Source organism: Cynocephalus volans, chromosome 9 (assembly GCF_027409185.1).
Source record: "Cynocephalus volans isolate mCynVol1 chromosome 9, mCynVol1.pri, whole genome shotgun sequence".
Lineage (NCBI taxonomy): Eukaryota > Metazoa > Chordata > Mammalia > Dermoptera > Cynocephalidae > Cynocephalus > Cynocephalus volans.
In genome coordinates, this window is record NC_084468.1 from 151,214,401 (window position 1) to 151,235,694 (window position 21,294).

At 50.2% G+C, this 21,294-nt stretch overlaps 1 protein-coding gene across 2 annotated transcripts in view; it reads left to right on the top strand.

Annotated features, from left to right (window-relative positions):
- Nucleotides 1–21,294, top strand: part of ALDH1L1 (aldehyde dehydrogenase 1 family member L1) — a 96,505-nt gene that overhangs the window by 30,360 nt on the left and 44,851 nt on the right. For both annotated transcript variants that reach the window (XM_063107348.1, XM_063107349.1), the window contains exons 2-9: nt 316–465; nt 2,544–2,778; nt 3,589–3,754; nt 6,352–6,453; nt 7,214–7,303; nt 8,256–8,393; nt 10,726–10,851; nt 12,714–12,805. In XM_063107348.1, coding sequence (XP_062963418.1) covers nt 339–465; nt 2,544–2,778; nt 3,589–3,754; nt 6,352–6,453; nt 7,214–7,303; nt 8,256–8,393; nt 10,726–10,851; nt 12,714–12,805 — 1,076 coding nt within the window. In that variant the 5' untranslated portion in view covers nt 316–338. The remainder of the gene's footprint in view (nt 1–315; nt 466–2,543; nt 2,779–3,588; nt 3,755–6,351; nt 6,454–7,213; nt 7,304–8,255; nt 8,394–10,725; nt 10,852–12,713; nt 12,806–21,294) is intronic.

Sequence of the window (21,294 nt, forward strand, 5' to 3'; positions counted from 1 at the left end):
AGGGGCAAGGAGAGGGGAGTTATCAGGAAATTGGTGAATGGACACAAAGAATGATTACAGTTTATAATGATGAATACGCTAATTATCCTGGTTTGATCATCACGCATTATACACAAGGATTGATAGTCAACTCTACCCTACAAATATGTATTATCAATCATGTTTCAATTAAAAAAAAAGAAAAGGAATCTTTATAGCATCCCTATTTGGAAGAGCCTCAACATAGAAGCTACCCAAATGCCTGTCAAAGTAGATTGGCCGGCTTCCCTGAGCCAGTGAGCCCTGTCTAACACTGCGGCCTCCCTCCTTCCCCAGGTCCCTGAGAGTCGCCTGCTGCCATGAGGATTGCAGTGATTGGACAGAGCCTATTTGGCCAGGAAGTTTACTGCCACCTGAGGAAAGAGGGCCACGAGGTGGTGGGCGTGTTCACTATCCCAGACAAGGATGGGAAGGCCGACCCCCTGGGTGAGTGAGTGGCCCAGGAGCAGGGCCAGCAGGCGGAGGGCAGCTGCCTGCCCAGGAGGGGGGTGGCAGGCAGGGAGAGCAAAGGTCTGCGGGGTCTGGTGGAGAAGCCCTCTCTGGGAGGCAGCCATACGTGATTCCCACTAAATTCTGCTCTGGTGCCAAAAGGCTACTGGTCTTTTCTGGAATAAAGTGGAGATCCCCTCCCCACCTGCTCAGGAGTGGGCTTGTGTCATGGAGAAGCCCAGCCTTGTCGCAGATCCCACTCTGAGATTCTCTGACCCCAGAACCCATGCTCTGGAAGGGCTCCCAGGGCTGGAGTCACTGGGGTCGGTGTTCTCAAGGAGGGCAAATACTAGAGGGGAACTTGAGCCCGTCCTGGGAGTTTCTGATTCGGTAGAATGGGGTGGAGTTTTGGAATTTTCACCTCTGACAAGTTCCTGGGTGATGCTGGTGCCTCCGGTTCTAGGAGGAGCATAGTTGGAGAATCACAGGCCTGAGCCACTGGCTTTGGGCAGGGAACCTCAGCATGGCAGGATGCACAGGCCTCAGCCTGGAGCGCAGACCATCCGGGGACACTCCTGGTCCTTCTCATACCTGACAGGGGCAGATTGTGGGGCAGGAAGGCTGGAATTACAAAAGGGGGCCTGTGGGACTGTCCAGGCGTAGGGGTGGTTCATCAAGGAATTAGCCAGCATCGCCAGACAGGAGTCACAGCCTGGCCCCTGGACTCAGGTCCAGCACCACCTAATGCCAGCCAGAGTCTCGGTCTTGGACCTGACCACAATATAACCCATGACACACCCTGACTCCACCACAGCCTGAGCCCTGCACCAGCCACTAAGTGACCACTGACACCAGCTGCTGATCCTGGACCCAGACTGAGCTTGGCTAGGGCTACTCTTTGACCTCAGATGTCCTGCAGAAGTGTCACAGTGGGACGGCTTTTGCAAGTACCGTCCAATCTGCCCAGGTCACACCCTGCCCTCCCTCAAAACCAGGAAATAGTGGCAGAGGGGGGCCAGAGAGGAGGGTCAGCCCAGTCAGGGCCCAAACATCACACCAGATATCCTAACAGAATTGAATATAGAGTAGCGTTCCTCAGGCATTGAGGAGCCCTGAGGTATCGGGGGCCCGCAGGAGGCAGCTGAGAACGGAGGGAGAAGCTGCAGATGCCGAACGCGGAGGCGGGAGGGGGCTGTCAATCAGACCTGGGAGCAGGAGGGTGCACCGCCCCGGGGCTGGTCACGGGCCTCTGAGGCACGGACACCAGTGCGTGTGCGTGCGCGTGCGTGCATGTGCGTGTGAGTGTGCGTGCAGGTGTGTGCGCGTGTGCGTGAGTGCGTGCATGTACACGCGTGTGAGCGTGAGTGCGTGCGTGCGTGTGCGCGTGTGCATGCGGGTGTGCGCGCGGATGTGCGCGTGTGCGCGTGCGTGCGTGTGCGCATGTGCATGCAGGGGTGTGCGCGTGCGTGTGCGTGTGTGCGTGAGTGCGTGTGCGTGCGGGTGTGCGTGCGGGTGTGCGTGCGCGTGCGTGTGCTTGCGCGTGTGCGTGTGAGCGCGTGTGTGTTGAGGCTAGTTCTGCAGATACTGGTAAAGCTGATTCAGATGCAGCTCTGGGAGGAGCTGCCGCAGCTGGGAGAAGAAGCCAGGCTGGGGTGACGCTCACCGTGCAGGAACCCGACAGAAAGGAGCTTGCCCCTTCTCTCTCTTCTCCCCCATCCTCCTCCCTCCAGCGTTTCTGTCTCCCTCTGGTCAGGGAACAGCTGACAAGGCAGAAATGTGATTTGCAGGGTCCCAGCCCCCATCACAGAGAGCCGTAGGAGGCCGGCGAGACAGTAGCTTAGTGAGGGGCATGGTCAGCCGTCTGGGGCCAGGCAGGAGTCTGCAAGGGGGAGGTACCCAGAGGTCCTGGTGGCCAGCAGAAGGCAGAGCAGTCCCTGAAGCAGACCTATGGCTGTGCCATCCCACTGCGTTGCATAAAGTTCTCCGGTGTGCGAGCCAATTTGCTGGGGAAGCAGAGGTGACAGTGCACGGGTGGGTGGCAGAAAAGGACCGGTTTCTCACCTGCTATCCCGCAGGCCTGGAGGCTGAGAAGGATGGAGTGCCAGTGTTCAAATTCCCCCGGTGGCGGGCGCGAGGACAGGCTCTGCCTGATGTGGTGGCAAAATACCAGGCTCTGGGTGCCGAGCTCAACGTCCTGCCCTTCTGCAGCCAGTTCATCCCCATGGAGATCATCAATGCCCCCCGACACGGCTCTATCATCTACCACCCATCTCTGCTCCCCAGGCACCGCGGGGCCTCAGCCATCAACTGGTGAGATGGGGTGAAAACAGAGTTCCATCCCCATACGTCTCCCTCCATCCCCCCGAGTCATCATCCTACCTTAGCGTGAAGCCTTTCTCTGGGACCCTGGAGTGGGTCTTGTGCAGGTGCCTGCCCTCTGCTGCCAGATGTCACACAGAATGGGCGGGCAAAGTGTTATCAACAAGAGAGAGGGCTCTGGAGCAGTGGGACAGGCTTTGCTAAGTAATTAACCCAAGGAGTGAGCACTGCTGTGCCTATCCTGCAGCTGGGACAGAGAGGGCACCCAGCAGACTGTGATGGGGAGGGGTCTGCCCAGAGTCCTGCTCTAACCCTTACCTTCCTTTCAGCAGCATCCTGTGTAGAAAGAGATAAAGGTGGAGTAAAGGAGAAGAAGTGCTAAGACAATAAACGGGGTGATGGGTCAGATGCGTGGTCAGGGAGGGAAGACATGTGAGCTGAGAAGACAGAGGGTTCGTAGCCAGGCTGGTCTGGCTGGAATTCAGGCTCCCTGCTCTTTGGTAACATCACTGCACTTCTCTGAGCCTCTGCTCTCTTATCTGCAAAAGGAGCACACAGTCCTGTTACACCTGTTGTGAGGGTTACATTACGTAAGACATGTAGAGCTTTTAGCACAATGTCTGGCACTTATGTAGTATCAGAAATGTTTTCCTTCTCCTCCCCCTGCTGCCGGAACAGGTGTCAGTCCTCCTGGGGGGAGAGGGAGGCAGCTGGAAGGTGCAGGGCCATGGGGCAGACCCAGGGCATCCTTTCCCACAATCCTTCCTCTCGGACTCAGGCTTTCACTCTTCTGCTTCCCAGGACCCTCATTCATGGAGATAAGAAGGGGGGATTTACCATCTTCTGGGCGGACGACGGTCTGGACACTGGGGACCTCCTGCTCCAGAGGGAGTGCGAGGTGCTGCCGGACGACACCGTGAGCTCGTTGTACAACCGCTTCCTCTTCCCTGAAGGCATCAAAGGGATGGTAAGGGTCGGGAGCTGGGCTGCCCTCACACAGCCCTGCCCGGAGGCCTCTCCGTTCCCAGGCCCCCCTCCAGAAGCAGGCGCTTATCCTGAGCTAGCCAGGAATCTGTTCCCTTAATTCCAGGATTCTGGAGGGAGAGAGCTCTCACTCCAGAGTTTCAAAGAGGTAGGACTAGAAGAAACAACATATTATATTAGGAGGGACTCTTGCTCACAACCGACAGAACCCAACTCAAAACGCTTTAGCCAAAAAAAGGGACATTTTTGGCTCATTTAATAGACCAGACTAAAGGCAGGGATGGTGTCACACATGGCTGAATCCAGAAACTGTCTTTCTTCACCCTTTGATTCTGCTTTTCTCTGTTCAATTAGTTTCACCTCAGGCTGGCTGCCCAAGTGGGTGGAAAGACAGCTCCTGGCAGCGTGAGGGATTTGATTCCAGCCAAAGAGACATTTGCATTAACTCATGAATGAAAATCAGAGAACACTGATTGGTCAATTTCGGTCATCCAGAGCTAATCACCAGCCAGGGTGATGGAGTGCTCTGGTTGGCAGCCTCAGTCAGATGCTTCCTTCTGTGGCCAGTAGGGAAGGAAGGCCCCTCGAGTGTAGTCAGCTGTTACCAGAGCAGAGGGGTGGGGCTGCCAGAAGAAGTGTGGGCGGCTGTGCTGGTGCAGCAGGCAGGCCCACAGGGACCGTGGGACCTGCCCCCTTGGCTGCAGCCGAGGCCCCGAGGCGGTGTCTGTGCAGGGCTGCTGGTGCCCTAGGGGGAGGGAGGCCTGGCCGGCAATAGCCAAAAGCAGGTGATATTCCAGGCCAGGAACTGGACAGGAGGAGGTTTCTGGAAGGAGAGCATTTGCTGCTTGGACATAACAATAAGCATAACAGTAAAGTACAAATGCTCGCTGCAATCCAGATGTCAGCTTGCCAGTGTTTCACACTGGCTGCTTTTCACTTTCCAGGTTGTATTAAACTAGGTACTATTCACAGAAGTAGTGAGCCAAGTAGACTTGCTAGAGATTTAGTACGAGAGACAGAGAAGGGGGTTACCGGCACATCACACAGCAAATAACTCAAATACCCCTTAGAGTTGCCCTGTCCAATAAGGCAGCCACTGGTCACACGCGGCTACTTTAATTAATGAATGTGTATTGTAATTAAAAATTCAGTTCCTCAGTCTCATCAGCTACATTTCTTTTTTTTTAAAGATGAACTAATTAATTTATTTTTTATTGAAACATGATTATGAATATTTGTGGGGTACAGAGTTGAATATCAATACCTGTGTGCAGTGTGCAATGATCAAGCCAGGATATTTGCATATTCGTCGTTACAAGACATAGTCATTACTTTGAGGACATTTGATCTCCTCTCTTCTAGTCATTTGATAACATGAAGTAAATTAATGTTAATTATAGACACCTAGCTCGACTGTAGATCAATAGAACTTATTGTTCCTAACTAGCTGTTTTGTGTCCATTAACCCATTTCTTGCTATTCCTCCTCCCTTCCCTGCCTCTGAGTGACCACAGTTCTCTTCTTGCATTCTGAAAGTTCAGCGTATTATCTCTCCTTCCTTCCTTCCTTCCTTCCCTCCCACTATGAGTGAGGACATGGGGTATTTCTCTTTCTGTGCCTGGCTTATTTCACTTAACCTAATTTTCTCCAGGTTCATCCAAGTTGCTGCAAATGGCAGGATTTCATCCTTTTTTATGGCTGAGTAGTATTCCATTGTGTGTATATACACCACATTTTCCTCATCCAGTCATCCACTGATGGAGATTTAGGTTGGTTGCTACTCTTAGCTGTTGTGAATACAGCTGTGATAAACATGGGAGGGCAGCTGTACCTTCATGATGATTTCCATTCCCCTGGGTATACACCCAGCAGTGGGATTGCTGGATCATATGGCAGGTCTATCTGTAGTTGCTTGAGGAAACTCCATACTGTTTTCCATAGTGGCTGTACCCATTAGCTACATTTCAAGTCCCCAGTAAGTCCACATGGTTCCTGGCCACTGTATTGGACTGTCCGTCAGCACACAATGTTCCTCTGCTGTAGACGTTTCAGATGCCCTGGTCACTTCCTGGTCTTGGCACCCCTGGGTTTCTTCCCTTGAGCCCTCCCTCACAGGGCCCAGACCCTTTGCTCTTCTTTCCCCACCTCCTGATTCTTTCTCCCAGTACCTTCTTTTCACAGAGAAACTACTTCCTGCTTCATCTCAGACTTCCAAACTTATGCCTCCAAAACCACTAGGGGCTCAGGAGTCATTCTTCTTACAAGCACAGAAGGCTTTAGACAGTGACATGAAAATTTTCATGTGTGTCATCCCTGTACAGGGCTTTATAGTTTACATAGTATTCTAATACCTCAGAAGATGCAAGATCCTCTATTTAATCTAGAACCTTGTGGGCTGGATTTGTGCCCACGGTGCAGGTTGCAGTTAGGTTTGAGCTGCTCCAATTGCTCACGGGCACATATTTCTTGTGTGCCGCCATGTGCCAGGCAAGTCTGGGGCAGGGCCAGCCTCGGTGTGGACCCAGGGTCTGGGGTGAGGGGAGGTCCTGTGCTGGGCATGCTGATACGGGGTCTCTCCAGGTGCAGGCTGTAAGGCTGATTGCGGAGGGAAAAGCCCCCAGGCACCCTCAGTCTGCGGAAGGAGCCACCTATGAGGGGATTCAGAAGAAGGAAGTGGCCAGGGTGAGTGCCGGGGCCCTGCCCGCCCACAGCTTGCCTGTGCACGGGCTGGGGTGCAGAGGGTGGCCTGGGGAAGCTGGGCTTCAGCCTGGTGGTGCAATTTTCTCTAATTGTTTGAGGCCAGAAGAAAGGTTGGGGGTGCACGAGCGGCACCATGGAGGGAGGAGGCACGTGGCACCTGGAAGGACAGGGAGCAGGGTCCACTCCAGTTCTCCCCTGCTCCTCTGTAGGGAGAATGGGCAGGCAAAGCCCCCCAGGGATGGGAACAGCTGGTGTGGGGGTGGGGGTGTAAAAAGCAGCAACAGTGCAGGAAATCTCCACAGTGAACACTTTGGTTCCCTGGCACAGTAGCGGGGAGGGGAGCCTTGGGGGTCTGTGGGCTGCGTCTCTGCTCAGGGACGATGGGTGTTGTGCAGGGGCTATGTAGGGCCTATAGGCTGGGAGAAGCTGTGAGTGTGACCCTACCAGAAGGACCTGAGCACTTTGTGCTGGGACTCTGTGTAGGGCCTTGGCCATCTTGATAACAACAGAACGTTATCTTCCTCAAGCCATTCTGAAGTCTGCTCAACTCTGCTCATTGAGAGACTAAGGGTCAGAGAGCACCCAGAACTGGGGGCATCAGCTCAGGGGCTCAGACTAGTGCCCAAGAGGAAGTTGGGGTTCCCAAATCCCTCACCAGGGCTCGGTGTACTGTCCAGGGTTCATTAAGGTGGGAAGGGAGTGGGGAAAGACCAGTTGAGTCCACACATCCTGCTTCCCACAGATCAACTGGGACCAGCCAGCAGAGGCCATTCACAACTGGATCCGTGGAAACGACAAGGTGCCGGGTGCCTGGACAGAGGCCTGTGGACAGGTGTGTTCGTGTGTGGCTGGAATTCTGCTGGATGCACGGGTGTGCCCCATACTGGCCGTAAAACTGCCAAATGTGCTTGAACTGGCCAGTAAATAGCCACCGCCCTGATCCCCACCCCCACCTAAGGGCTCCCTAAATACCTTGGCCCCTCCCCCAGGGCTGAGAGACCCGTCCACCATCCAGTAGCTGAAGGGTAGATGTCTGGCATCGTGGGAGGCCTCCAGGGCCCTGCAGCAACTCTGGGGTCCAGCTGCATAGGTTGTAAAATATTTTTAGCCTCACCCAGGGGCTTGTGGAGACCCCAGGCCCAGCTCTGACTTGGACTTGGCCCCAGGCAGGGGAGGGGCAGCATACTCAGGGCCAGGGACTGGGCAGTGGGTGGGCCAGATGCTGAAGATGGGGAGGCCCGGGGCTCACAGGCTTAGTGGGGCACCAGGGGGTGGCAGGGCCATGGGGGAGTGTCTCTGTCCAAACTCAAGGGCATCCTTGTCCTCCACACTGCCCTGGACTGTCCAAACCCCTGACCTCAGCCAACTGTCTGGGTGTCTGGAAGCCTCTCTGCTGCCCTTCCTGATGCAAAACACTTGTATTAGCAAATGCATCTCCTGACCAAGGCTACTGTGCTTGGTGGGTACCCAGGGCAGTGGCCTCACTCCGTGATGCCTTGAGTGTGGCTTCCCCGTGTCCGTGCTCCTACAGTCTAGGGCCGCAGGCCTGTGCACAGGGTCTTAGGGTACATGTGGCTTGAGGTGGCCCTGCCTGCAGCTCCCTGAGGCCTTGGTGGCTCCTGCAGCAGGTCTGGTTTGTGCCCTGAGGTAGGGTCTCGGGGCCGTGCTTGGTGAGGCACCGGCTCTCAGATTGCTTCCTCCTCCAGCCCGCTCAGTGCTGCCTGGGCTGCTGGTGGCAGGGCCTCTGCTTACCCTCCGTCTTCTGGTTTTCCTCCCCTCGGCAGAAGCTGACGTTTTTCAATTCAACGCTGAACACTGCAGGCCTGGTGCCTGAAGGAGAAACTTTGCCCATCCCGGGAGCCCATCGGCCAGGGGTGGTCACCAAAGCAGGACTCATCCTCTTCGGGAACGATGACAGAATGGTAAGGGCCCTGCAGTGGTCACTTGCCTGTACCGTTGGCTCAAGGCCACCCACTCTCTTGTCCTTGGGTTCAGTCCCCACAGGCAGATCCCACGCCGGTCTGGAGAAAACAGGCAAAGACCTAGGAGGGGGCACCCTAAGCCACCCCTGACCATGGGGTCGGCCTGAGACAAGCTGTCCAGATGCTGTGACCACTTCTCTCTCTGGGAAGCCTGGGGCCCCTTGCTCTTTCTGACCTGTACCCTGTGTGGGTGGCAGGTGACCTAGGATCAGGGAGAAGCCCTCTCAGGGAAACCTGGCCACAGGCCGCATTAGTCTGAGTGTCTAAGCCCCGCAGGGTGAGGTCTTTAAGCCTCCGTGTCTTCCTTCAAAGACTTCCCTTCTCTTGGAACAGGGAAGCCGTAGTGACTCAGCACAGGCGGAGCCCTTGGTCCCATGCAGGGCACGTGATGTGGTCTTAGTAGGAGCAGACTGTGCAAGTCAGAGTCACAGCTATTTTTGTGGAGGACTTCTTATGAGCCAGGCACTGTTTTAATACAGTTTATATGCATTAAATGTAATCTTCCCAACAGCCCTATGAGATATGTATTTTACAGAGTAGAAAACTGAATGCAGATTTAAATAACTTGCCCAAGGTCACCCATGCTAGTCTGTGGCAGAGCTGAGATACAAACCCTAAAATTCTGGCTCCAAGACCCACTGCTTGGCCGAGATAGTCTACTGTAAACACTCAAGCCATTACTTCTTACATAAGACGCTGGGGCTATGGAGAGGATGAGGCCAGGCAGGGGGTATCCCAGCACTCGGAAGAGCTTCCACAGACCCCCAGTGCTGTGCTCTTGCCTGTGCTGGTGTGTCTGGGCAGAGGGAGTGTGGGTGGCTGTGCGTGGCTCTGGCATGGCCGGCTCCTGGCCTCCACCTGCTTGGCTCTGCCATCAAGACGGTCTGAGGCTGCCGCTGATGTCTGTGGTCTGGGTCTGGGTCTGAGATGGGGATTCTTGTGCAATGGCTGATGGAGCAAATGCTCTTGGAAAGTCACGTCAGGCAGCAAGGGCAGCAGGCAAGGGCAGGGAGACAGCGCAGCAAAGACAAAGGCTCAGAAGTCTGGCCTCAGCCTGATCCCAGGGTGGGCTCTGGAGCAGGAACCGCACCTGCCAATCATCCCCGTGCATCCCATGTCAGTCTGTCCTGGTTTCAGCTGCCCCTGGGAGGCTGGAGGGGCAATGAGGCACAGTGGCTTGGCATCTCCGAGGGCAGTAACTCCTGTCCATCAACAGCAAGCAAGGAGGAGGCACGGTGTAGGCCACTAGCACCAAACCTTACAGCACCTAGAGGACAGGGATACCAGCCAGAAGGGACTGTGAGGGGGCACCGGCTGCATCTGCCACAAGATGCACAGACAGCAAAGCAAGGAGGCAGCCTGGTGAGACCTTTGGCTGAAGAATCTCTCAGGAACTTCCCGTTGGGTCCTGCTGGGCTGTAGCTCTCAGAAAGATCCAGAATATCTCTAAAAGGCAGTAGGGTGGGGGTCAGGCAGGGAAGCCGGCTCCGGTTCTGTCAGAGTACCAGAGTAAATGGCAGTGTGCCTGTCTAACCGTGATTTAATCTGCAGCTCTTTTCTTTCATGTGTTTTTTTCCTGTCCCCTAACAGAGACATTTATTGAACAACCATTTATGAGCAACAGGCCCCAAGTGTTATTAAATTCATGAGGCAGACATAAGAATATTCCAGAGCCGCATTCCGCAACTATTACAGTTCACATGAGACAGCCAGAACCACCTTAAACCAACGGTGGACGCTGGGTCCGTTAGGGACCGGCCCGAAGTGCTGCTCCCGAGCGCGCGGACCACAGGGCCCGCTGGATTCTGTTCATCATCCTTTTCTCTCTCCAACTCTGTGTCCCAGATGTGCATCCAATGGTATTCTCCAGCTGTTTCTGGGAGCTGTTGGGTGATTGTGATGAGTTGTTTTCTTGATTGACTTTTAGTGTAGTGCTTGAATTCCTTTTTTCTGAGCAGGCATCCTTTTATAGAAATCATAAAGTCATTACACTTAAAAAGAAAGCAAGAGCATAGTGGTGCTGGGTGACAGGGAAAATAGAGGAGCGGTGGGGGCGGGGCACGAGCTCTGCAGTTGCCCCCGTGTCCCTCCGCGTTCTGGACTCCTCCCTTATCATGAAGCTGGGACTCCCTGCTCCTGCCTGGCCACGAGCATGGGGACGGGCATGGGGACGAGCGTGGGGATGGGCACGGGCACCAGCACAGCCCAGCGTGCAGCTGTCTCATCCTGCCTTGGTCTGAGCGTGAGAACTGTGAGGTCCTCCCTTTTGCAGCTGCTGGTGAAGAACATTCAGCTGGAGGACGGCAGGATGGTCATGGCCTCACACTTCTTCAAGGGGGCAGACAGCAGCGCCCTGGAGCTGACAGAGGAGGAGCTGGCCACCGCGGAGGCCGTGCGGGTGAGAGGCTGCCGTCTGGGCGGACAGGCTGTACACTGTCCCTGAGTTCTGCAGTCACACTCCCTGAGTCGGGCTGTGTCTGCCCTCTGTGGGTGTCCATGCTGGCTGGGCACAGTGGTGGCTCTGCATTGTGTAGGGCACCTGGCATCCCCTCGCTCCTCCTTCCTCTGCAACTAGGCCCTGGGATTTGGCCAGCTGGGCCTGACCCTTCTAGGGGCTCCCCAGCAACTGCAAACAAAAGACACAGAAGCCCCTGGACTATTTGAAGGGTCAGGTGCCACAGGCTGTGGTGAGAATGTGCACGCTGGAGCCCTCCTGGAAGGCTGCACAGAGGGGCTGTGCGCAGCGCAGATGCCAGTCACGCAGACCCAGGCTCCAGGCCCACTCTGCTCCCGTGTGGGGCCAGAAAGTGCTTCTCTCTCTCAGACTCAGTCTCCGCAACCTGATGTCCAGTCACTGGTCACTTCCTGCTCCCCTTCCTGGAAGCCGTGTATGGATGTTGAGCCCTGTTGGATGGGTTTTCAGCCATTCAGTCATTCAATCATGTATCCAACCACTTTGCTGAGCCCCTACCAAATGCCGCGTACGAGGAACGTAGCATGAAGTGCACCTTCTCACGGGGAAGAGCCAGTGCACAGCTGAGCAGATGAATAGAACAGTTTTGAGATGTACCATAAGTAAAGCAATGGGGTGGTGGGAAGGAGGTCCCTGAGGCTGGGGGTCGACTTTAGAAGGAAGGTAAGGGAAGGCCTCCTGAGGGGGCCTGTGAGCTGAGACCTGGGTGGAGAGAAAGATGTGAGTGTGACCTTCATGGCAGAAGAAATGGCAATGGCCAAGGCCCTGAGAGGGTAGGGCCTCCCTGTGTTGAGGGGACAGCCGCAGGAGGGCTCTGGAGCTGGAGCCCAGGGAGCGTAGGGCCTGCTGGAGGAGGGGCTGAGTCAGCAGGCCCAGCTGGTGACTGTGGGTGTCATAACCCATGCAGAGGGGAGACTCAGCCAGGGTCGGGCATGGGTGCTGAGAGCCAGCAGCTTCCTTTCTTGAAAGCTGAACACTTTAAATGTCTGTTAAAAAAAAAAAAAAAAAAAAGCATATTTATCCCAAAAATATTCCTGGAGCAGCTCCTCTGGCCCTGACTCTGTGCCTGCCCTAGGGTTACAGGACCAGCTGGGCAAACAGCCAGACTGGAGCTTACAATTGAGGGCACTGGGGAAGAGGTGGGTCATCTGCTTGTTGACCCAGGACTGAGTCAAAGCTGCTTCCTTAAAAAACCTGCAGCTGAGTCCTGCATCTGTGACATGGGAGCAGCAACCCCCGCCTCAGGGGCTGTGTGATTGGAAGAGGAGGTGACAGACATGAAAAGGTTTAGTTCGGTAGCTGGCATGTGTCAGGAGTCAGTGCACATTGGTGGTGAGTCTGAGTCACCCTGAGAAGAGCAGGCACTTTGGAGTGTGTGCGTGCGCAGAGCTGTAAACTCTCCCAGGTGGGCAGCCCGCTCAACTATTCCACCATCTCTGTGAAGCAGGGGCTGTTATTATCCTCATGTCCCAGCTGAAGAAATGGAGCCTGAGGGGTGGGAACACGGTTAACGAGGGGAGGTGCTGGGGGAAGCCCAGGTGGTCGGTCTTGAGCCCCCACATCCACCACCATGCCATGGCCACCCATTGCCATGGAACAGCAGCTGGGTGACAGAGCAGTCACTCCAGGCCCACCAGGCCCCTGGGAGGGGGAAGCACCTTGGAGTGGACACAGAGAAGTCCCTCCTGGCACCAGGCTGTCCTGAGCACGTCCAGGGGCTGCTGTCACGGGGAGGCACCTGCTCCCAGCTCCCCCAGGAGCAGCGTCCTCACAGACCTGTTTTTCAGAGTGTTTGGCAACGGATCCTCCCCAGTGTCCCAGAGGTTGAAGACTCCACCGATTTCTTCAAGTCAGGGGCCGCATCGGTGGATGTTGTGAGGTAAGGCAGGACTGGAGGGGTCCCACCCAGGTCTCTGTTGCTGTGTCACTAATCACTGCAACTCTGAGTGTTGGGAACAACCTCCGTATGTGTTTGTGGGTCTTCCAGGCCAGGGGCTCAGAAGCGGCCTGTGTGCACAGACCTCAGGGGGCAGACTCGAACAGCAGGTCAGCGGACCGGCAGGAGCTGGGCAGCCGGGCAGGAACATCCCCCTCCAAGCTGGCTTCTTGCTGGAACGTCTACAGCCCAGCTCAGGAGGCCTGATGGCTGCTCAGCTGTCACTGCCAACTGAGCCCCAGCTCGTGGCTGCCCCAGTATGGCATTGGGACTTGGACTACTACATGGCGGCTCACGGCTGTAAGAGTGCCAGTGTCAGCTAGTGAGGACAACACGGGAGCCTGGGAAGTCCCATCACGTCACTGCCGCTGATTCGATTGGTCCCAGCAGTCACAAGTTTGCCCTGATTCAAGGGCATGGTGTGGGGAGGGGGCTGAGACCACCCCTCACTGGGAGGAAGATCACAGGATGTGCAGCTCTGTTTTGAAACTGCCCCAAGCCCCGACGCCCCCTAGTAAAAGCTGAGGTTTAAGGGAGGGGAGAGGCAGGTAGGAGATGAATCAAACCCCCTGGGCTCCCACTGCAGTATTTAAAACTGAAGTACAATTTGTGTACAGTGAAATGCGCATCTCTTGAGTGAACAGTTTGGTCAGCTTTGATTTAACTTGTGTAACCCACACTTTAATCAGCATGACCCAGGAAGGTACCTCCTGCCTGCAGTTGGGGCCCCCGCCCCAGACAGTCTATCCCCATAGACTGGTCTGCCTGTCCTGCAACTTCAGGTGACAGTCCTGCCTGTCTTCTGACAGGGACGAGCTCTCGTGTGTATAGAGGGTGAGAATGCAGTGGTGCACCTTTGCTCGCCGGTAACAGTCGCTTAACCCAAGCTGGTGTAAGACAAAAAAGAAAAAAGGCAAAAAGTTCATGGGTAGCTTTTTAAAGGCATAGCTGACTCCTTCAAAGGCTCAAATTAGGTCATTAACACTGTCACCACCTGTGGCCTCAGTGTTGGCTTTGTTTTCAGGCAGGGTTTGTCCTCATGGGGACAAGATGGCTGCACAGTAGCTTTGGTCTAATTTCTTGTCTTTTCTATGTTCCCAGTGAAAAGGGGGATTGGCTGTCCTGTCAGTTTCAACATAGGTCCTAGATTTGAGTTTGACCGGTTCTGTGCAGTCATGTGCCCCAGTAAGAACCAACTGGCCAGGGAGGTGCACACTCTGACTGGCACAGGGCTGGGTCACACGCCAAGGCCTGCGTCAACGCCACTCTACCCATGTCTCTGGAACAAAGGGAGGAGGAAGTTAGTTCCCTTGGGAAATGTGAGCGCTGTTACCACAGCAGGGGAAACAGGCACCGCAAAGGCAGAAGCGAGGACATCAGCCATGTGGGGAAAGGTTTCTCGTCCTCAAGAAGGTCCAGATGAAACTGTGGAGCTCAGGCAGGGAAAGTGCACACGCTGGATGAAGAGAGAGGGGCGTGTGCCCAGTGCTGGGTGCAGAAGTTCCAGAGAAGTGCTCACACAGGCTCCAGGCTTTGGTTCCTTCAGCAGAACTGAGCTGCAGGCGGGGGGTGGGGGGAGCGGGAGTGCATGGGTGAGGCAAGGGTCCAGGGTGTGGGTGAGATGGAGCACGTGCATCCAGCCCCTTGGGAAGGCAGGGGAGGCTGTTTTTAAGACCTGTGGGGAAAACGAGGAGGCTAGTGTTTGCACTCTGGGGAAGGCATGAACACAACTGCACCTGTCCATCGAGGCCGAGGTGAACAACTGTAAGCAGTCCTGGCTGCAGCCCCACCCCTCACGTAGATGATATTGTGATAAAAAGATTTGTGCAAGTGGTAATGAGAGGTAGAGTTGCATGTAGCCTACCCAGGTATGTTCTGGAAAGGACTTTGGGAGGAGTTGATGCAAAAGAGCTACTCTGAGATCATGAGGAGAGTGGGGACACATTGTACCAGTTGGTTTTTGCTGTGTGACAAATCATCCCAAAACAGAGTGGTTTAAACCAGTGCCATAATGGGTCAACTGTGTGTGCTGGGCTCTGCTGATTTCAGCCAGACTCAGCTGCCAGACCCTTCACTGTCTGCGGTGAGCTGCTAGGGCAGCTGGGGGCTGCCTGGTGTCAGTGCCCCATCAGCAGCCAGCTAGGCTTGTTCCCATGGTGGTAGCAGGGTCCTGGGAGGGACAGCAAGAGCGTGAAGTGCCATGTGGGGCCTGGCCTTGGAACAAGAACATCGTGTCCACTGCCTTCTATCAGCCAAAGCAAGTCACAGAGCAGCCCATCTTCCAAGGGAGGGGACTCAGGCCCCACCCCGATGGCACGTGGCCAAGGCTGTGATTACAGAAGGGGCGGAGCACTGTGGCCCGTTTTGCAATCCACCACGTATAGAAAGGGCTGAACCGGGCTTGTGTGCTTGGAAATCTTGGGCACATGGACCTCTAGTAATTCACTATGACTTGTTTGTAGGGAAGTATGAAGTATAAAATACATGTTTCATCAAAAAATAATGCTAAAACAAAGAATGTCAGCCACCTGGGAGAACGGCGTGCAGAGGCCAAGCCAGGCCAGCGTGGCACCACTGAGCCAAAGCTGGCCGAGGACGTTCAGAAAGCTGATGCTTTTTTTTTCGTAAATAGTTGAGAGCTTATATCCTGTTTTAGAATTGTGGTACAAGGTGCATAGCATAACATCTACCCTCTTTAAAATGTTTAAGCATGTTGTTAACTATGAGCGTGGCGTGTACACAGGTCTCTAGAACTCTTTCTTGCATGGCTGGGATTTCTACCCTTTGAACAGCACGTGCCCATTTCCTTTGCCTCCAGCCCCCGGCAGCAACCACCTACTCTGCTCCGGAGAGTCTGACCACTTCAGGTAGCTCGTATACACGGACTCCCGGCCTCCCGAGGCACTGTTTGTCCTTCTAGGACTGGTTTATTATACTTAGCTTGTCCTCAAGATTCATTCATGTCATAGCACATGACAGGATTTCCTTCTTTTTATGGCTGAATAATATTCCATTGTATTTACATACACATTTTCTTTATCCGTCTTCCACTGGTGGATGTTTGTGTTGTTGCCACATCTTGGCTGCTGTGAATGAACATGGAAATGCTTGGGGTTGGAGATCTTGATTGAAGTTCTCCTGGGTAAATACCCAGAAGTGGGATTGCTGAATCATATGGTAGTGCTATTGCTAGTTTTGGGGGGACCTCCATGCTGTTCTCCATAGAGGCTGCACAATTTTAAATTCCCACCAATGGTGCACACGGGCCAGTTTGACCACATCCTGGACAACACTTCTCTCTCTTCCTTCCTTCCCTCTTTCCTTCCCTCCCTCCCTCCCGTCCTCCCTTCTTTCCTTTCTTCTTTTTAAAATAATGGCCATTCTAACAAGTATGAAGTGATACCTCACTGAAGTTTTGATTCTCATTTCCCTGATGGTTACAGATGTTGGACATTTTTTCATGCACCTGTTGGTTATTTGTATGTCTTCTCTGGAGAAACGTCTAGTCAAGCTTCTTGCACATTTTTAAATGGGATTGCTTGTTTTTGTTTTGTTTTGTTTGCTATGGAGTTGTAAGAGTTCCTTATTACAATTTGGAGATTAACCTCTTAACAGATACATGGTTTACTCCCATTCCATAGGTTGCCTTTTCATGGTGCTGTTTCCTTTGCTGTGCAGAAGCTTTTCCGTTTAATATAATCCCACTTGTCTATTTTTGCTTTTGGTGCCTGTGCTTCGGTGGCCCGTTCAAGAAGTCATTGCCAAGACCAATGTCCTGAAGCTTTTCTCCTGTTTTCTTCCACAAAGTTTTATAGTTTCATTCAAGTCTTATTTCCTGAGTTTTTCATCCATTTTGAGTTGATTATTTTTATGTGTGGTGCAAAATCAGGATCTAACTGGATTATTTTTCACGTGGATATCGAGTTTTCTCACTCGCTGTGCTGAAGAGTCTGTCTTTCCCCCGCCGTGCATTCCTGGCACCCTGTTCAAGGTCAGTTGACCGAGTTTATTTCTGGGCTCTCTGTTCTGTTCATTGGTCTGTATGTCAGTATTAGACTGTTCTGATTATTCTAGTTTTGTAGTAAATTTTGAAATCAGGAAGTGTGAGTACTCTAACTGTGTTCTTTTTAAAGATTGTTTGACCATTCATGGTCCCTTAGATTACACATGATTTTAAGATGAGTTTTGTAATTTCTGACAAAAAAAAAAAAAATCCAAAAAACAACACTGTTGGAATTTTAATAGAGATGGCATTGAAATTGTAGATTGCTTTGGGTAGTATTGTCATCTTAACAATATTAACTCTTCCAGTCCATGAACACAGATGCCTTTCCATTTACTTAGGTCTTCTATAATTTCTTTTAGCAATGTTTTATAATTTTCTGCGTACAAATCTCTGGTTAAACTTATTACTATTTTATTCCTTTTGATAACTAGTATAAATGGAATTGCTTTCTTAATTTCCTTTTTGGACTGCTGGTACTGTATAGAATTGCAACTGAGTTTTGCATTTTTTTTCCTGTAACTTTGCTGAGTTTGTTTATAAGCTGTAACAGTTTTTGTGTGTGTGTGTAATATTTAAGGTTTTCCGCATGTAAGATCATGTCATCTCTGAAGCGATAGAACTTTACTACTTCTTTTATAATTTGGATGCTCTTAATTTCTCTTTCTTGCCTAATTTCCCTGGCTGGAAATGCCAGTACTACGTTGAAAAGAAGTGGCGGAGTCATGGGGCGTCCTTATCTTGTTGCTGCTCTGAGTGGAGAGGCTTTCGGTCTTTCACCGTTGAGTATGCTAGCTTTGAGTCTTTCGTATATGGCCTTTATTATGTTGGGGATGTTTCCTTCTATTTTTAGTTTACCATGAAAGGGTATTGAATTTCATTAAATTATTTTTCTGCATCAATTGAGATGGCCAAGTGTTTTTTTCTCTTCATTTTGTTAATGTGGCATATTACATTGATGGATTTTCACAGGTGAAACAACCTTGCAGTCCGGGAATTAATCCCACTTGGTCATGGTGTATAATCCTTTTAATATGCTGCTGAAGTCAGTTTTCTGGGAGAATTCAGTTTTGGTGAATTTTTCCATCCATATTTACAAGGGATATTGGTCCATAAATTTCTTTTCTTGTAGTGTCATTGTCTGGCTTTGGTATCAGGGTAATGCTGGCCTCATATACCGAGCTGGGAAGTGTTCCTTCCTCTTAAATTTTTTAGAAGAGTTTGAGAAGGATTGGTGGTAATGCTCCTTTAAACATTCGATAGAATTTACCAGTGAACTATTCAGCAGTGGCCTTATTTTCATTTGAAGGATTTTGATTACTGATTCAATTACTTTACTAGTCATATATCTATTCAGATTTTCTATTTCTCCATGGGTCAATTTTGGTAGATTGTGTGTTTCCAGGAATTTGTTTAATTCATCTAGGTTATCAAATTGGTTGGTATTCAGTTCATCATAATATTCTCTTACGATCCTTTCATTTCCGTGAAATTAGTATAATGTCCCCTTTGATTCTAGATTCTAGTAATTCTAGATGCAAGTGATTTGAGCTACTTAGTTGGTTTCCCCCCCCCCCCTTGGTCACTCTAGCTAAAAGTTTGTCACTTTTGTTGATATTTTTAAGAAATCAAATTTTGGCTTTGTTGATTTTCTTTATTATTTTTCTAGTCTCTATTTCATTTATCTCTCTTAATCTGTAATATTTCCTTCCTTCTGCAAGCGTTGGGTTTAGATTCTCTCTCTCTCTCTCTCTCTCTCTCTCTCTCTCTCTCTCTCTCTCTCTCTCTCTCTCTCTCTTCTGGTTCCTTAAGGTGTGCAGTTAAGGTACTGATTTGAGATCTTTGTTCTTTTTTAACATATTTATTTACACCTATAAATCTCTCTCTTAGCACTACTTTCTCAGTATCTCATAAGTTTTATGTTGCGTTTTTGTTTTCCTCTGACTGAAGGTATTTTCTAGTTTCCCTTGTGATTTCTTCCTTGACCCGTCAGTTGTTTGAGTGTATTTAATTTTCACATATTTGTGAATTTTCCAGTTTTCCTTCTGTTATCGATTTTTGTTTTATCCCATCACAATTGGAAAAGGTACTTTAAAAGATTTCAATCTTTTTAATAAATTTATTAAGACTTATTGTGTGGCATAACAAATGGTTTATCCTGGAGAATGTTCCATGTGCACTTGAGAAGAATGTGTGTTCTTCTTGAAGGGAGTGTTTTGTACATGTCTGTTCTGTATATATCCAATTGATTTAGAGAGTTGTTCAAGTGTTCTGTTTTCTTATTTATTTTCTGTCTCGTTGCTCTAACCATTATTGAAAGTTGGGCATCTAAGTGTCTAACTGTTATTGCAGAAATGCCTATTTCTTCCTCCAATTCTTCGTGTTTGCTTCCTATATTTGGGGGCTGTGTTAAGTGTATAGATGCTTGTGATTGTTATATCCTCTTGTTGTGTCAAACCTTTTGTCAGTATAATGTCTTGCCTTGTTTCTTGTAACCATGTGTAATTTAAAGTCTATTTTGCCCATCAACACTATGGCCACCCAGCTCTCTTTCGGTTACTATTTGCGTGGAGTGTCTTCTGCATCCTTGCACTTCGAACGTCTTTGTGTCTTTACATCTAAAGTGAGTTTCTTGTAGGATATGGATGGATGCTGGTTTTTATGTAATCATTCAACTCATGCCTTTAACAAGAGAATTTAATCCATGTCCATTTACCTTGGTCACTGATAAAGAAGGATTTACTGCGGCCACTTATCTGTTTTTGGCCACTTATCACTTTTGTTCCTCAATTTCTTTATACTACCTTTTTTGTACTTAGTGATTTTTTAGTAGTACCACTTTGATTCCCTTCTTTTTTCTTTTAATGTATGCTTTTTAGTTATTTATTAGTTGTTACCTTGGGAATTATAATGAACATGTTAAACAACCTAGTTTGAGTAATACAACCTGGTTTCAATAGCATGAAAATACTCTAATCCTGTATATCACCCCTTCCTCTTCGTATTATTTTCACAGATCACATCTTTATACATTGTATACCCATTAATATAGATTTAAAATTATTGTTTTATGCAATTATCTATTATATAATTTGGAAAAAATATAGAACTTAACAAACCATGCAAAAAGTACACTAATACTGACTTTCATATTTACGTACGTAACTTCTTTTACCTATGTTCTTATTTTTCTTATGTCTTCAGCTTACTGTCTAGGGTGTTTTCGTTTCAACCTGAAAGACTCAGTTTGGCATTTCCTGCAGGGCAGTTCTGTGGCAAGTGAACTGCCTCAGTATCTGTTCGTCTGGAAATGTCTTACTTTCGCTTTCATTCTTGAAAGATAGCTTGGGTGGATATGCAATTCTCAGTCGACATTCCTTTTTTCTTTCAGAACTTTATGAGTGCATGTGTCATTCCACTGCCTCTGGCCTCCGTGGTTTTTAGCGGAAATCAGCTTGTAATCTCACTGAGGACCCCTTGTGTGTAATGAGTCACTTCTCTCTTGCTGCTTTCCACATTTTTTGTCTCTGGACTTCCACGAGTTGACTGTAATGTGTCTCGTTGCGGGTCTCTTTGAGTTTATCCTGGTTGAAGGTCATTGAGCTTCCTCAGATTTGGGAACTTTTTAGCCATTATCTCTTCAAATATTTTTTCTGCCCTTTTCTCTGTCTTTTCTTCTCTGGAACTTCTATAATGAGTATATTGGTATGTTTCATGGTATCCTACAGGTCCCACACATTCTATTCATTTTTCTTCATTATTTTTTCTTTATGCTCCTCAGACTGAATAATTTCAAGTTTGCTGATCCTTTCTTCTGCTGCTCAGATCTGCTGTTGAACCCCTGTAGTGAGTTTTTCGTTTCAGTTATCATGCTTATCAGCTCAGGAATTTCTGTTTGGTTTCTTATTATAATCTCTATCTTTTTACTGATATTGTCATACATCAGTTCCTGATTTTCTTTAGTTCTTGGTCCATGGTTTCCCTTAGCTCATTGAGCATATTTAAGACAGCTGACTTAACATCTTTGACTAATAATGCCAATATCTGGTCTTCCTCAGGGATACCTTCTTTCACGTACTTTTTTTCCTACATACAGGCTCTACTTTCCTATTTCCTCATATGTTTTGCAACTTTTTCATTCAGAACTGGACATTTCAAATGTTATGTTGTGGTTATTCTGGAAATCTTAGTTCTCCCATTCCTCCAGGATTGCTGAGTCTTACTTACAGAGGGCTGAAGCCATCTGTTTGTGACTTTTTCAAACTATTTTTGCCAGGTGTGTGTCCTTCTTGCATGTGGTCACTGAAGCTTCTGTCCCACTCTTTGTGCAGTCAGCCAGTAGTGACCTGACAAAGATTTCCATAAGTGTTTGGCTCCCAAAAGGAGTTGGGGGAAAGTGTTGCCTCTTTAACCTCCTGGAAACTACTTC